The sequence below is a fragment of the Lolium perenne genome, chromosome 4, assembly GCF_019359855.2.
Source record: "Lolium perenne isolate Kyuss_39 chromosome 4, Kyuss_2.0, whole genome shotgun sequence".
NCBI classification, from domain to species: Eukaryota; Viridiplantae; Streptophyta; class Magnoliopsida; order Poales; family Poaceae; genus Lolium; species Lolium perenne.
In genome coordinates this window covers 343,237,961-343,253,548 of record NC_067247.2, presented here as the reverse complement: position 1 = coordinate 343,253,548, position 15,588 = coordinate 343,237,961, and the positions used below count along the sequence as shown (strand labels likewise).

At 46.6% G+C, this 15,588-nt stretch overlaps 1 protein-coding gene across 1 annotated transcript; it reads left to right on the top strand.

The window, feature by feature from the left end:
- Window positions 1-1,115: 1,115 nt before the first annotated feature.
- Window positions 1,116-7,030, top strand: LOC127297129 (serine--tRNA ligase). Its single transcript, XM_051327406.2, has 10 exons — window positions 1,116-1,337; window positions 1,419-1,489; window positions 1,588-1,749; window positions 2,079-2,184; window positions 3,307-3,500; window positions 5,758-5,861; window positions 5,944-6,127; window positions 6,226-6,405; window positions 6,505-6,723; window positions 6,808-7,030. The coding sequence occupies exons 1-10, from the start codon at window positions 1,205-1,207 to the stop codon at window positions 6,820-6,822; spliced, it is 1,368 nt and encodes a 455-aa protein (XP_051183366.1). The 5' UTR covers window positions 1,116-1,204; the 3' UTR covers window positions 6,823-7,030.
- The last annotated feature ends 8,558 nt before the right edge of the window (window positions 7,031-15,588 follow it).

Sequence of the window (15,588 nt, the reverse complement as noted above, 5' to 3'; positions counted from 1 at the left end):
TCTCTTCAGGTTATGACACTGCCCCCGATGCCTCCCACTCCCGCTTCTTCTTTAAATCTCTTTGGTGTTGCCCTCATCCTCACCACCATCTTTGTTCATGTGAACAACAATTCATTTATTAATAAGCTAGTGGTACTGAAACATGAACTGAAGCCTCAATACACCAATACACGTACGTAAGCTAGAGCGAAAGAGGAACCTTGCTATATAATCCAATGAGCATGCATGGAATGAAATGCCAAGATGGACCATGAATCTTGTTGTTTATAGTCCGCTGAACATGAAGTCTGATATATGTAAGGGGAGAAAACATCATTTCACAACCAATATTTGGTGAGTATTTATTTTTCATGAGGTAAATACCCACAATTCACAGTAGGTGTGTTTGGACGTAATTGCCAAGTAGGGCCACTTCCAATGCAGTGTCAATGTGGCTTGCGGCACCAGATCCCCTATTCACCGCTCCCACGTGGGAGCGAAGCTAGCTCTGTCTGTGCACACGCCCCTGTTAGCCGGCCCCTGTAACACCTTTTGTATTTTGTATTTTTCTTTTGCTTCCTCCGATTCATAATAGCTGGTCTTCAGTTCAAATTTAAAATAAAGCTCTGATACTTATCATGGACTGTAGAGAGTAGTCTATTTCTAATTTTAATTTTTCTTTGAAAATACTTCTAGATTTGAAAACATTCAGATTTAACAGAACTCATATTTGTAAAAGTTTATGTTTTAAGGAAAAAATATTTCATATTAAAAATATATAGATATGAAAATTGTTCAAAAATTTTAAATGTAAAATATGAAAATTACTGAAATCTGAAAACAGTATAATATTCAAAAAAATGATGAGCTTTTTCAAAAAAATGAAAACAGAAAATAAAAAGAAAAACCGGAGGAAAAGACCACGAAAAACCATTCTATAAACCGGACGCATTACATCCCGTGAAGGCGATAGTGTTTTTCTTTTCAAGACCGTGCGGAGCACACATCGGTTTGCTCCATGAAAAATCTTCTCGTGAAAAAAATAGACGTAGCCCGCCCGTCAACTTTTGCATAAAAACCCTCGCTTCCTCCTCCTGTCTTAAACAAACGAAAAAAAGAAGAAGAGAAAGGCTCCCTCCATCGTCACTCCCAAGAACCCTTTTTTCCTCTCCGCCGCCGCCGCCGCCGCCGCCGCCGCAACCCCTATCCGCCGCCGCGCGCCAAGATGCTGGACATCAACCTCTTCCGCACGGACAGGGGCGGCGACCCCGAGCTCGTCCGCAACTCGCAGCGCCGCCGCGGCAAGCCCGTCGAGCTCGTCGACGAGGTCATCGCCCTCGACGAGGCCTGGCGCAAGAGTAAGACCTCTCTTCCCCCTCTCCCAGAGCGAAACCTTCCGGATCCGCGGCCCTGACACTCCACGATTATCATCTCTGCAGCGCAGTTCGACCTCGACAAGATCCGGCAGGAGCTCAACAAGACCAGCAAGGAGATCGGCAAGCTCAAGGCCGTAAGCTCGCCTCGTCGATTTGCTCCTAGTCTTGTATCCTCGGGAGGCTCTGTATTATTGGTATGTTGACCGACCGTTGTGGGCGTGTCGCTTTGCAGAAAAAGCTGGATGCGACGGAGCTGATACAGAGCACCGAGGAGATCAAGACCAGGCTGGCCGCCAAGGAGGCGGAGGTGCAGGAGGCCAAGACCACCCTCGATGCCAAGCTCGTCACCATTGGCAACATCGTCCATGACTCCGTGCCTGTCAGCGACGACGAGGTGCGTTCAAAGTGCAAATCTTACATTTCATGGTTCTACAGATAAACCAAGGGAATATTGGTTGGATTGGTTACTTTGTGAAACATACGACTCCAGTTTGACCTAGTTCCTACTCTCCCATCTCTGCTGCTGGGGTTTCTACTGCAACTCAAGGCACCATACTAGTACCGAAACATCACTGCATTATGCATTAGTTAGGTTGAATTTGCTTGTATGCCTATTCTGGATGACTAGGTCTAGTTAATATAAATGTAGAGCGTGCTGTTGAGCTTTTCTTCACAGAACTAATATGGAGGCATCTCAAGTGGTCTAATAGTTCCTTCTCACAGGCAAACAATGCTATTGTGCGGACATGGGGAGAGAAGAGACAAGAGGGGAACTTGAAGAATCATGTGGATCTTTGCTTAATGCTTGATATCGTGGCTCTGGAGAAGGGTATATATGCTCGAAAGCAATCCTCTGTTTTCTGAATATTGCTTTCTCATTATGCTTGGTTCAAGTTTGATTCAAAGTTTAAATGCATTTTCCTTTACGTGCCGACTTTTCTCATGATAAATTGTTTCATTGGTTGTGCTGGTTGTCATTCTAGAATGGTCTTCTGTGATTTTGCTCCGCCTCTCTGTAACATAACAAACCTTAGTTCTGAACATTAGGGAGAATAGAAAACTAGCAATAGCTTACCTGCAAATATAGGTTGTCTTTGATTGATTTTTAATAATCAGCACGGCTAAATTTTTTACGGGTCTATCGTCTGTTGCACATAGTGCTGGTCCATGCTCTGCTTTAAAGCTGATTTGGCAAAATGTCTTATGTTAGACAGTTTGACTATAAGGAGTAGTGTTCTATGTATTTGACTGGAATCTCTGGTTTCAACTAGCACTGTTGTAGCCCCAACTATTTTTGATTTTGAACTAGTGCTACTGAGTTCGTTGTCTTGGCAAGTTGGGTCAAACAATTATCCAATTAATCTTTTGTTCTCAGAATGTGGTAGGTCAGATCTTGTTTGCTCTATTATCTTTAATCTTTACTCCTATAGATATTGGAGTTGAGGACGATGATCTGTGTACTACCATATTAGCTCTCAACACTTCAGCAGTTAAGCAATTCAGAAAGAATTTTGTTGCCCTGCGAAGTCTTTGACCCTGGGTATATGAGTTTGAGACTTAAAGACAGTAGTGTGGATATGCAGTGGGGTAGGGGGTAAGCTGCCATATTGAGAGACTGCTGTTCATAAGAAAAAAACTTGCTTCTGTTCCATCAATTTTATGGAGATTTATCTGCCACATGATTTAGACCCATAGCAACGCTAGGATATTTTGCTAGTCATAAGAAAAATCTCGCTGGCAGTTCAAGAAAGCTGCTTACATTGAAAAATCAACATGTATAAAATGCAAGGGAGCTGGAGGAAAGATACACCTATTTAAAATGTGAATTGTTCATCTTGTTTTTGTTTTTATATATCCAAGTGGGTACTGCTTTTTCTTGATCTACAGTCTTTGCTGCCTCTGTTTTTTTCCTCCTTCATAATTGATAGAGCTGCCCACTCAATGTTTGCAGGTGCCGATGTTGCTGGTGGAAGAGGTTACTTCTTGAAGGGCGATGGTGTCCTCCTGAACCAGGCATTAATAAACTTGGGGCTAACATTCCTCAGAATACGAGGTTTCACACCAATGCAAACTCCGTTTTTCATGAGAAAGGAAATTATGGGAAAATGTGCCCAGTTGGCCCAATTTGATGAGGAGCTCTACAAGGTAAGTCCAAAGAAGTGCCCCTCTTGCATACTGTGATGTTATTAAGCAACTGTACTTTCATTTGTTTGTGTACTGAAATATTAGACCATGTTTTCCAACGCTTTCTCGGTTTATGGGCATATTCTCTCTTGTTGTCAGTTTGCCGTTGTTCAGGATGGGAACGGGGTAGGTCGGCCCACCGGGTCGCTGACCCGGCCAAAAAATGTCGAGGCCAATGGGTCAGGTGGGTCGGCCTCAAATATAATTTGGGTCAGTAGGGCTGGCACCGAGTGGCCTGATGGGTCAGCAAGGCTGGCCCACATCGTATCTCACGGCAGCTACATGCTAATGGGCACCCTCGCTGATCTCTGTCGTGCGGGTGTTGCCGTGTTGGTGCCTCCGATCCCGCTTATGTGTAGCTTGCCCTCATGTATTTTCCGGCGAAACGCAGCAAAGCTGGCTTCCTGGCTCAATTTATTTCGGCAATACGCGCACTTAAAGAACAGCAAACAAGCATATTGATTGATTCTGCTAGCTAAGTCAAGTATGTATAAATCGCGGCGAACACATTATTTCTTTTGGCGACTTGTTGCTTGCACAAAGACACTCATGGTAGAGTGACTGCCTAGCATTATACGTTTTTTGATTATCTTTATTGGTACCGTATTTTGATTTTCACTTTATACATACATAGAAACAGCACTTGGAGCAGCCAATCTAGTATGTTTAGGACTATGAATTCATACACTGTTAAAATTTAGATAAATTTGGGTCGACCCAAAATACCCAACGGGTCAACAGGGCCACTGCCTATTATTATATGGGTCGGCCCGTGGCCTCTAAAATTGGCCCTAGGGCCACAAGGGCCAGGTCCAAGGCCAGGTCTGGGTCGACCTGTTCCCGTTCTGAGCCGTCGTATGTTCACACCTTTGCAGTAAGCATCACCCAGTAATGGTTTTCAGATTAAGTATTCTTCCAATTTCAGTATTTGAAGCAACACTTGATCATATCTGATTATGTACACTGGTTCCTGATGATCAGTGTTGATTTGAACTAATGACGTTTGAACAGTATTATTTGATCCAACTTAGAGCATCTCTAACAGAGCCCGTAAATCCCGCCAGAACCGAACTTTTCCGGTGGATTTACGGGTTCGGGCCAAAACGTGCGCAAATCAGAGCCCGAATACATGGGCCGGCCCGAATCGGAAGTTCAGAGGCCCGAGAAACTCCCCGCACGGCCCCTATTAAAAGGGCTCGCGGAGGGGAGTTCGGTTCGCAAGCCCTACTCCCCTTCGCCGCTGCCGCCGCTCCGCCGCCTAGGTCCGCCAGCTCCGACGAGCAATTGCCGTCGCCCCTCCGCCGCATCGCCGCCCGTAGAGGACCGCATGGCTAGCCGCGGTAGCTCCGCTAGGGGAGGAGGAAGCTTGGGTGGCGGGAACTCGCCGCCGCGTCCGCCCGTATTCCGCTCGGAGGCGGAGCGGCGGAAATGGGTCCGCTCGGAGGGCGCGCGCAAGCGCAGCGCCCGCCAGTGGACCAACGCGGGGCTCACGCCCCCGGGGAAGCTCGCCAGGTACGCGCTCGGAGGCGAGGGGTCCTTGTCCGGCGGTTCGCGACGCCCCCTTCGTCTGAGGAGGAGGAGGAGGAGGAAGTGTGGGAGGAGGAGGCGGAGACCGCTGTCGTCGCGCAACCGGCTACTACGGTCGTGTCGGCCGAGGACTACGTCCACGACGACGAAGAGGAAGAGGCGGTCCTCGCTCAGGTGGCGGAGGCCTGAGCCCGCTGGCGCCGCGAGGAGGCCGACGCCGTCCGGCAAGTCCAGGAATACGAGGCGGCGCGCCGAGAAGAACGCGTCCGCCGCGTGAAGCTGGAGATCGTCCAGCTCGACGAGGAGTAGGAGCTCCACGCGTCCGCCGCCTCGCCTTCCACCGCCGCCGTCGCGCGTAGAGGCAGCGGGGCCTAATTTTGGGCAAAATTAGCTCGCGCCGCAGCGGACACTAATTAATTTAGTTTATTAGTTTGTATTATGTGAACTTTCATGCTCAATCGGAGCTAGAACTATCATCTATATGTGTTCATCGATGAATTCTCCCGCGAGATTTTTAATTTTGTGTTTTCAGTTCGTCTTTTACGGTTTCTATTCTGCGCCACTGCCAAAATCGCACGAACTCACGTTTTCGGGAGACTGAATACTTTGTTTTCGGTTTCAACTTTTTCGGGCTCTACTAGAGATGCTCTTATGTAATAGTATGTTCATGACCATTAGTTGCATTTGGCAGGTAACAGGTGATGGAGAGGATAAGTATCTCATAGCCACATCCGAGCAACCGCTATGTGCTTACCATCTAGGTGATCGAATTTATCCAGCTGATTTACCGATTAGGTGAGCAAAATACCTAACTTTCGCTAGCTTGTCTTTAGTCGGTACGCACTAGTAAATCTGATAATTGACTTTGCCCATTTAGATATGCTGGGTTCTCCACTTGCTTCCGAAAAGAAGCTGGTTCACATGGAAGAGACACAGCTGGTATCTTCAGAGTCCACCAGTTTGAAAAGATCGAACAGTTCTGTGCCACAACTCCAAATGACAATGAATCGTGGGAAATGCATGAGCAGATGATAAAAAATTCAGAAGATTTTTACCAGGAGGTACATGTCCAAAGATCTGCAAACCTTAACACCATGTTTATATGCTTGACTATGTGTTCCTGACATGTCTTAACATTTGTGCAATGTCCATCTTACAGATTGGCCTACCATATCAAGTAGTTTCGATCGTCTCTGGTGCTCTTAATGATGCTGCAGCTAAAAAGTACGATTTAGAAGCATGGTTCCCTGCATCAAAAACCTTCAGAGAATTGGTGTCCTGTTCAAATTGCACAGATTATCAGGCAAGGAGACTTGGAATAGGCTATGGCCAGAAAAAGGTAGGATTTCAAATTGATACTGGTAGACAACTCACTCTTATGCCCAGTGTACATCGAAGTCTGATCAGTTATCACCACTTGTGTATGTTCAAATCGCAGAATGATGAGCAGTCCAAGCAGTTTGTTCACATGTTGAATTCTACGCTGACTGCAACTGAGAGGACCCTTTGCTGTATTCTGGAGAACTATCAGAAGGAGAATGGTGTCGAAGTGCCAAAGGCATTGCAACCATTCATGTGTGGAATAGATTTCCTTCCTTTCAAGCGGCCTCTTGACAGCAAACAAGCTGCTGACTCGAAAACCAAGTCTAAACCTAAGGTATGTTTGTCCCTCTGCTTTTCCATTTTCCTGGGATGATACGTAAAGCCACCATCTGAGCGTTATTTTTTCCTCTCCTGGCAGGCAAATGCAGCTTGAGCTGTAAGAGGGGCGAACTGAAACTTATTTTGCATTGGATGAGAGCATCTTTTTATTAATCTGTGGGTCGTTTGTAGCATGAACTGAAACTCCATGATGTTGAAGTTTTGTTACCCCATTTTGAATGTTGTGGTTACAATATTGCGAATCCAGGATATTTGCACTGAACTTACCACAAAATATATTACATTAGTATTGCTTTTAATTACTTTTGGTGCACTAATTAATTGTTGTTAGAGACCTCTACTTCTACTATTGAAGTGTAAAATGTCGAGAACTTAAGTTATCTGTTGTTGTGGCTTGTTATGGTTGGGGTTATCACTTATCAGGGTGATGTGTATAAATCACACTCGTACATGAAAAGTATAGCAGTGGTACTGGTAGGATAGAAGTCCAGCATTGGCTACCAAAGAGGGATCAAAATGCTAAAATTACCACATCAGCCGTCCAGCCCTCAAACCCAGGTGTGGATTGCCTTGCCACCTTGACCTGAGCGGTGAATCAATTCCTGCTGGCGAGGCTGCGGTGAGCCAATTAAAGGCGGCGATGGGTAGGGGTGATGGTGATGACACAGACCACAGTTATCTTGAGTTCGATCTTTGTCTTTTTGCATTGGCTCTTCAACTGGAACATAGTCTCAAATTTCGAGCATTGCTTCTGAACTACTACTGAGTATGCCAGGTTACTCTGCTTCTCCATGCTCCAGACTTTCACTGCTCTATGTTACTGTAGCCCTTGAATTTATTCCGACCAGCCTTAGACGTATTTGGATAGTAGCCTTCAAACACCAGGCTTCACAGCAGGATACCATGTGCTTCTGCCCGGTTACATTTGAAATTTTGAATGAAGCGCGTGCTGGTGTGTAACTTCCCAGCAAAATGGACAGAGCAGTTCAAACTTACTGCCGATCAAGGTGACAAATCCAACAACGATTTTGAACTTTAGCCGTCCTAGAATGCGCATCCTTGGACGTTACTGTAGGACTGTAGGTGAACCCAAACTGTCCGGCAACTAAACTAAGGGCATCTCCAGCGGCGCGACGCATTTCGGAAGTCCGAAATGTCCGTTTGCGTCGCGCGGCGGACGCGAGACAAACCGTTTTTATCCGCGCGTCCGTTTGCACCTAGGGGTCGCTCCAGCGGCCTGACGCATTTCGGTGTTTGCATCAATTATGAAGTTTCGAAACAACAAAATAAGGAATTCAACGAAATCATACTTATTACATTTAAATTTTTAAAAGTCTACATGAAAATAAGATAGTATTTCTCTAGGCATGATCTTCATTGCCAGCCAATATTCACTGATGCTCAATCAGATCCGTCTGCAGCTGTTTGCAGACGTTCTCGTTAGTGACTTCTACATTGATATGTAGATAGTCCTGCCAAGATGAAGCTCCAGGAAGTGGCGCCACCAGCTCACCTTGAAATTCCCAGTGGTTCTCATTGCGGCCATCAGGATGCTCGTTCTCAACGATCATGTTGTGCATGATCATGCAGCATGTCATCACCTCATGCATGATCTTCAGGGATCATGTTCTTGCCGGGTGACGGATAATTGCCCACCGAGTTTGGAGCACACCAAATCCGTGCTCCACATCTTTCCTGCAAGCCTCTTGCATCTTGGCAAACCTCCTCGTCTTCTCGGAGTTTGGATTACGGACAGTCTTCACCAATGTGGTCCAGTCAGGGTAGATGTCATCAGCAAGATTATATGGCTTGTCATATGCATTTCCATTGATCTCATAGCTCACCCGGGGAGCTTTGCCTTGCATGAGCCGGTTGAAACCAGTGATCGGTGCAACACATTGATGTCATTGTTGGAACCGGCCATGCTAAAAAATGAATGCCAAATCCATAAATCTTGAGATATGACAGCTTCAAGAATGACAGTCCGTCCCTCCTCATGCCCGCTGTACGCACCCTGCCATTCAAATGGACAGTTTTTCCACTCCCAGTGCATGCAATCTATGCTGCCAATCATTCCTGGGAACACTCTAGACTCGTTGATAGACAGGAGCCGCCTTGTATCCTCAACAGTTGGCTCCCTACAATAATACTCTCCGAACACGACACTCACGGCTCAGCAAAACCTGTACATGGCCTCAAGGAAGGTGCTCTCACCCATTCGAAGATACTCATCGAATATATCCGTAGCCATTCCATATGAGAGCATGCGAATAGCCGCAGAGCATTTTTGGTACGAGGTGAAGCCTAGCGCACCTGTTGCATCAGGCCTGCATTGGAATTACGGGTCATAGTTTCTGACGCCCCGTAGAATGACCAAGAACAAGTCCCTTGACATCCTATACCGGCGCCGCAAGAGTTTTTCTGGGAACACCGGATTGGTGAGGTGGAAGTAGTCCTTGTGGAGGCGGGCCTGCCCTTTCACTCTGTTGCGCGGCAGGTTTTTTGAGCGCCCCTTCACAGAGCCCCGGTGCTCCGGCCCCGGGTTTGAGGTGAACTCGTGGATCATGGAGACCGCAGTAGTTGCCAATGTCTGCGTCGACTGATCGGACTCCTCGTCGGAAGAGGAGTCAACGACCTCCGCGCGGAACTTGTCCAACATCTACCACATGTCCATCTGCGTGGGTACGAACTGCGGATCAATGGCCGCGCACAATAGCGCCGAAAACACGAGTAAGAAACCTACCGACACAATTGACCGAACAGGTCGTGGGCGGCGAGGCCGGACGGCGCAACCGGCAACGTTTGGCCCCAAAACAGCCGGCAGGTACGCGGCGGAGCCAAGCCCGAGTACAATCCTGCTCTCCCGCGCGGCGACAACGGAGCCGACGGCGAGTACTACGACGATGCGGCGGGACGGTGGCGGGTGGGGCTGGGGTGATGACGTCGCACTAGGGCAGCAAGAAGAGGAAAAAGAAGCAAATCGAAGCGGTCGATTTTGCTGTCTCTGACTTGCGGGACCGGGTAAGAAATGAAGGACGCTGAAAGGATCGTATGCCGCACCTAGAGGGGGGGGGGGTGAATAGGTGCTAACCAATTTTTAGTTCTTTTTCAATTTAGGCTTGACACAAATGGTAAATTCTCTAGATATGCAACTAAGTGAATTTACCTATATGACAAGGCTACCAACTAAGCAAGATAACTAAGCAATAGAGAGAGAATAGGATAGAGGTAACCGAGAGTGGAGCACGCGATGACACGGAGATGATTCCCGTAGTTCCCTTCCTTTGCAAGAAGGTACGTCTACGTTTGGAGGAGTGTGGTTGCTACGAAAGCCAAACCAACAGCCACGAAGGCTTCACTCAGATCTCCGGTGAGCAACGCCACGAAGGCCTAGCCCACTTCCACTAAGGGATTTCCTCGAGGCGGAAACCGGGCCTTTACAAGGTTCTTGGGGCACACATCCACAACCAAATTGGAGGCTCCCAAATCTGTTACAACACAACAATCAACAACAATACATCAACACGAATCAACTAGGGAACCAAATAGGAACACTAGCATGAGATCCCTCAAACAAGAGAGGGGGAAATGAAGAACGCTTCGGTGAGGATGTAGATCGGTGTCTTCTCCTTCGAATCTCCAAAGATCAAGAGATTTGGTTGGGGGAGGAAGGAGATCTTGCAAATCTTGACTTTCTTTGAGTTGGCTCTAATGGAGGTGGCTTGGCAGAATTCTTGTGCAATGATTGAGCAAAGAGGCAAGGAGGAAGAAGGGGGGTATTTATACCCCCACTCAAAATGGAGCCGTTGCAGTTTCCGGGGGGCCGGATAATCCGGCCTAAGTAAGGGCCGGATAATCCGCCCCCGGATAATCCGGTCTTCGGGGCAAAAGAGTGACAATGTCCGGCCAAATGTCCGGCCTCCTTCCGTAGTTGATTTTCTTCCGTCCTTAGCGAAAAACGGGGGCCGGATATTTCCAAAATATCCGGCCCGGATAATCCGGCCCTGGTACAATACGGGACATTATCCGGCCAAATGTCCGGCCCCCTTCCGAGCCAAAATTCCTGAAACACTTAGCCAAAAACAGGGGGCCGGATATTTCGACAATATCCGGCCCGGATTATCCGGCCTGGCCAAACTTTTTCTCAAACCTTTTTGACACACGATCAAATCCAACACACATGAATAAATATCTATGTAATCCTGTACCACTTAAACAAACATTAGTGTATCATATATATTGACATCAAACACACAAAACATAATGTGAGAGATGTTCTTTCAATCTCCCCTTTTTGGTGTTTGATGACAATATATGGATTTGCAATAGAATCACTATAGAGACAAGCATGATGGCAAAACATAGAGGCACTCCCCTACATGTGTGCATATAAGTAATTTGCATTTGAATACAAATACACAACACATAGAAGTATGGTGCCTCAACACAAGAGATATCCAACATGAGCTCTAACAAAAGACATTGACACATATGAAGTTGAGATAGGATGAAGGAAGTCATACCCATGTGTAGATATATAATACGGAGATATAGCATCACACATAATGAAATATCCTTGATCTCAACAAATAGAAATCCGAAAACCATAACAATGTCTCACACCACATAGCACATAGTTTTGAACGGCACACAAATAAACCAAATAGTTCAAATAAGCGGGAACACAAGCAATATAAGAATGATAAACGCCTATGCTTGTGCCCAAACCATGCAAATCCCCGAGAATCCTAATAGAACACTTCTCCCCCTTTGGCATCGAGACGCCAAAAGGGGACAAGCGCGATGCTACACGTCCCATGGGAATCACTCGGAGGCATAATCATCATCGGACTCTTGCACCTCTTCTTCTTCTTCTTCCTCTTCATCGGTGTCAGAGCATCCGGAGAGCGACGAGAGGTGTTGGACCTTTGAAGGCAATCATCAAGATCACTCCATGGAACTGTGCAGAGTGCCACCTAGTGTAACCCGGGTGAGCCGGAGGCCGAGGCGGGGGACCTTGTTCACCACCGAGCTTGTGAAGAATAACCGCTCGAGTATGCTTAATCTCGTAACGCTCACGGCTAGCTGCATAGTTCTCCTTATGGATCTCAATGTTCATGCAAAGGATGTGACGCTGAAACCAACTAAGCCGGGTCACTTGCTTCCTCATAGCCGGGACATCGGGATGACGACCAGGAGCAACACCACTAGAACGAGCATCACCCATGAAAGAGTCGGGTGCGAGAACAAGCAGAAGAGACCGGCTTGAGCTTGTAGGCCTTCTTGACATGGTGCTTCACCAACGGATACCCACCCAAATCTTCACTCACGAGACACGTAGTTGTTGATGAGAAGTCGGATGTAGGGTGCATAAGGTATGGTGGTCCGGGAGACCATGGCATCACGGATCTCATGGAAGATAAAGTCCATGATATCAAGAGTGTAGTCCCTCACTTCATCACCATCACGAGCACACTTATAGCTGAGGTGCATAAGATCTACAAGAACTCCCCGGATAGCATCATTGTTACCACCACTTGGGCAAATGGTTGCCCGAAAGAACCGAAGCAACTGACTGTATATGAGAAGCAGCCCCTTTGTAAAACCAATCCTTCCCTCTGAGGTATAGAGATTTGCAAGAGCATTCTTATCTGCCTGTTGTGGTCCATGAAGACGACGACCCTCATCAATAGAGACTCCAAGAATATCGGCAAAGCGGTGCGAGTGGCACCGCAGGTGTGGAGCCGTACATCCATTCCATAGTGCGTTCCTCATCGGTCTTGATTGCCAAAGTGGCAAAGAATTGCTTCACCAACTCGGGCTATAGTCACATTGAATCTTCATGATATCTTTCAAGCCCATTCTTCCAACAACCCGTATAGCATCTTCAAAGTGATCGTTTTCAGCTAGAATGTCCACATCAATGGCTTGCATGGGTCTCGTATTCTTCATTGGCTCATAGATGTCCTTGTAGATGTACATTTGCTCCATGCACCAATATCTCCCTGCCCTCTATCTCTTCATCTCTTGGCAAATCTTCATACCAGCTTCTTCAAGCGGAGAGCGGAATAAGACACTGGATCCATGGCCTTGTAGTTCTCCCTCACTTCCTTGTTCTTCCTTCTTGAAGTGACCGACTTGCGAGGAGCATTGGGTGCAAACTCGTCACTAGATCGATCATGCCTCTGGCGTCTCCGACCACCCCGAGAAGCACCACCTGTGAGAAGCAAAGGCGGGTAGCAAAGAGAAGGTAATGCTCATAAGTCATGTAAGATATAGTAAAATACTCGAGAAGCATGCTATAAGTTGGTACAAGTCTAAACATGATAGATTGAAGCAAAACTGCAGCGGCGATGAAGCTCCAGGCCGGATAATCCGGTGCCCCTGGGGGCGGATAATCCGGCCCGGCCGGATAATCCGGCCTGCTCGGGGGGCGGATAATCCGGCCCTGCGAGATGTGCAGATTTCCAATCAAAAACATGTCTAAGACTAGATCGGCCTCATAGCATGCAAGAGGAGTACACTACTCATGATTTGGAACAACTAGACACCAATTCCACCAAGAAAATAGCACATATAAAACACAACATCTAGGGTTAGAGATTGTGAATCATACCCACATCCATTGTGGAAACCGCTTGGTGGAGAAGGTAGCTAGGGAGGAGGTGCACCCGATCCACCCAAGAACTCCGAGAGGGGGCGGATGGAGCGTCTCCGGCGAGGAGGAGGAGATCCGGCGGCCTTGAGAGGAGAAAGAGGAGAGAGGCGCGTGGGGGGAAGGTCTGAACCGTTTTGCCCCCTGCGCCCTCGACTCAACCCTTTCAAGATCTGCCCAGGCCGGATAATCCGGCCCTAGCTTAGGGCGGATAATCCGGCCGGGCCGGATATTCCGGGGTGACTCGAGGCCGGATTATCCGGGGTTGGAAAATTCCGGAATCACCGGAAATCCAGCCCATCTTTCGTTGGTTATTTGCAAGTCCCATATATGATGTAATAAAGTATCACGTCACATATAAGGTACAAATTTACCAATAAGATGGAGCACCCTAGATCATCCGACCGAAAAACCTCAAACTCCAAGTTTTTTACCAAACATGACAAATGAGCAAGATGGAAATGGCTTATAGGGGAGAGTAGGCTTAGGTTTTAGAAGATACAAACTGTTAATGGTACATGGTCACTCAAGTTTGCAAGATATGAGCAAATAAGGCCAAACTAGAGTGATTTCCCATAAGAACATGGAGATGTCAATAAAATCCAATGAAAAACCAAACAACTCCAACTCTTCACAAAGAAGAGTGTGGTGGCCTAGGCCACCATATATGAGTGTTATGGTATGGCACCGCGAAGATATATCTTGGGTCCAAACCAATACTCATCATTTAAGCTCACATATCAAAATATGATATAACGAGAATGAAATCTTTAATGTTGGCATTATGGGGGAGGAATAGCTCAATAATTTAAACCGCACTCCCCCTATTTCCATGCCCACATCTAAACCAAATAAAGTTTTGAGACGAAGGTGTGTTTGCAAGATGGTCAAGCTATACTCCTTGAATCAATGATATTTAGCTCATTCCTCAAATAAGTGAACCTTGCTTCATCAAGAGGCTTTGTGAATATATCGGCAAGTTGATCCTTGGTAGGAACATAGATAAGCTCAATATCACCCCGGCAACATGATCCCTAATGAAATGATTCCGGATCTCAATATGCTTCGTTCTTGAATGTTGCACCGGATTATAGGCAATCTTGATAGCACTTTCATTGTCACATAATAGAGGCACTTTGTCACAAATGACACCGTATTCCTTTAAAGTTTGCCTCATCCATAACAATTGAGTGCATCCACTTGCGGCGGCAACATATTCGGCTTCGGCGGTGGAGAGAGATATGCAATTTTGCTTCTTAGAAGACCAACACACCAAGGACCTACCAAGGAATTGGCAAGCCCGGAAGTTGATTTCCTATCATCCTTGTCACCCGCCCAATCCGCATCGGTATATCCATTGAGAATAAAACTTGAGCCTTTGGGGTACCAAATACCATATCTTGGGGTATCAACTAAATATCGAAAGATTCTTTTGAGAGCCATCATGTGACTCTCCTTAGGAGAAGCTTGATACCTTGCACACACACCAACACTCAACACTATGTCCGGTCTAGATGCGCAAAGGTAAAGCAAGGATCCAATCATGGAGCGATATACCTTTTGATCCACTTCTTTACCATTGGGATCAAGAGCAAGATGACATTTGGTAACCATAGGAGTGGCCACACCCTTCAACTCGGTCATCTTGAACCTCTTGAGCATGTCTTGGAGATATTTTGCTTGGTTGATGAAGGTTCCTTCTCTCAATTGCTTGATCTCAAAACCAAGGAAAAACTTCATCTCTCCCATCATAGACATCTCGAACCTATCGGTCATAAGCTTTGAGAATTCATCATTGAAAGCTTTGTTAGTAGAGCCAAAAATAATATCATCAACATATAATTGGCAAACGAAAAGCTCCCCATTGACCCTCTTAGTAAAAAGAGTGGGGTCGATTAGCCCAACATCAAACCCACGGTCTACCAACAATTCCTTAAGGTGCTCATACCAAGCTCTAGGAGCTTGCTTGAGACCATAAAGTGCTTTATCAAGCTTGTAGACATGGTTAGGAAAGTTGAGATCCTCGAACCCCGGGGTTGCTTAACATACACCTCTTCATGCAAAGGACCATTAAGAAAAGCACTTTTCACATCCATTTGTTGAAGCTTAAAGTTATGATGCGATGCATAAGCAAGAAGGATACGGATGGACTCAAGACGAGCCACGGGAGCATAGGTCTCTCCAAAGTCAATTCCTTCAACTTGA

What these genes read in the sequence shown, in the direction of transcription:
- LOC127297129 (XM_051327406.2), top strand. Translation starts at nt 1,205, where the DNA reads ATGCTGGACATCAACCTCTTCCGCACGGACAGGGGCGGCGACCCCGAG. An exon ending in CCAGCTGATTTACCGATTAG is followed by an intron (nt 5,862 to 5,943) that starts GTGAGCAAAATA and finishes TTGCCCATTTAG; the next exon opens with ATATGCTGGGTTCTCCACTT. An exon ending in TAGGCTATGGCCAGAAAAAG is followed by an intron (nt 6,406 to 6,504) that starts GTAGGATTTCAA and finishes TTCAAATCGCAG; the next exon opens with AATGATGAGCAGTCCAAGCA.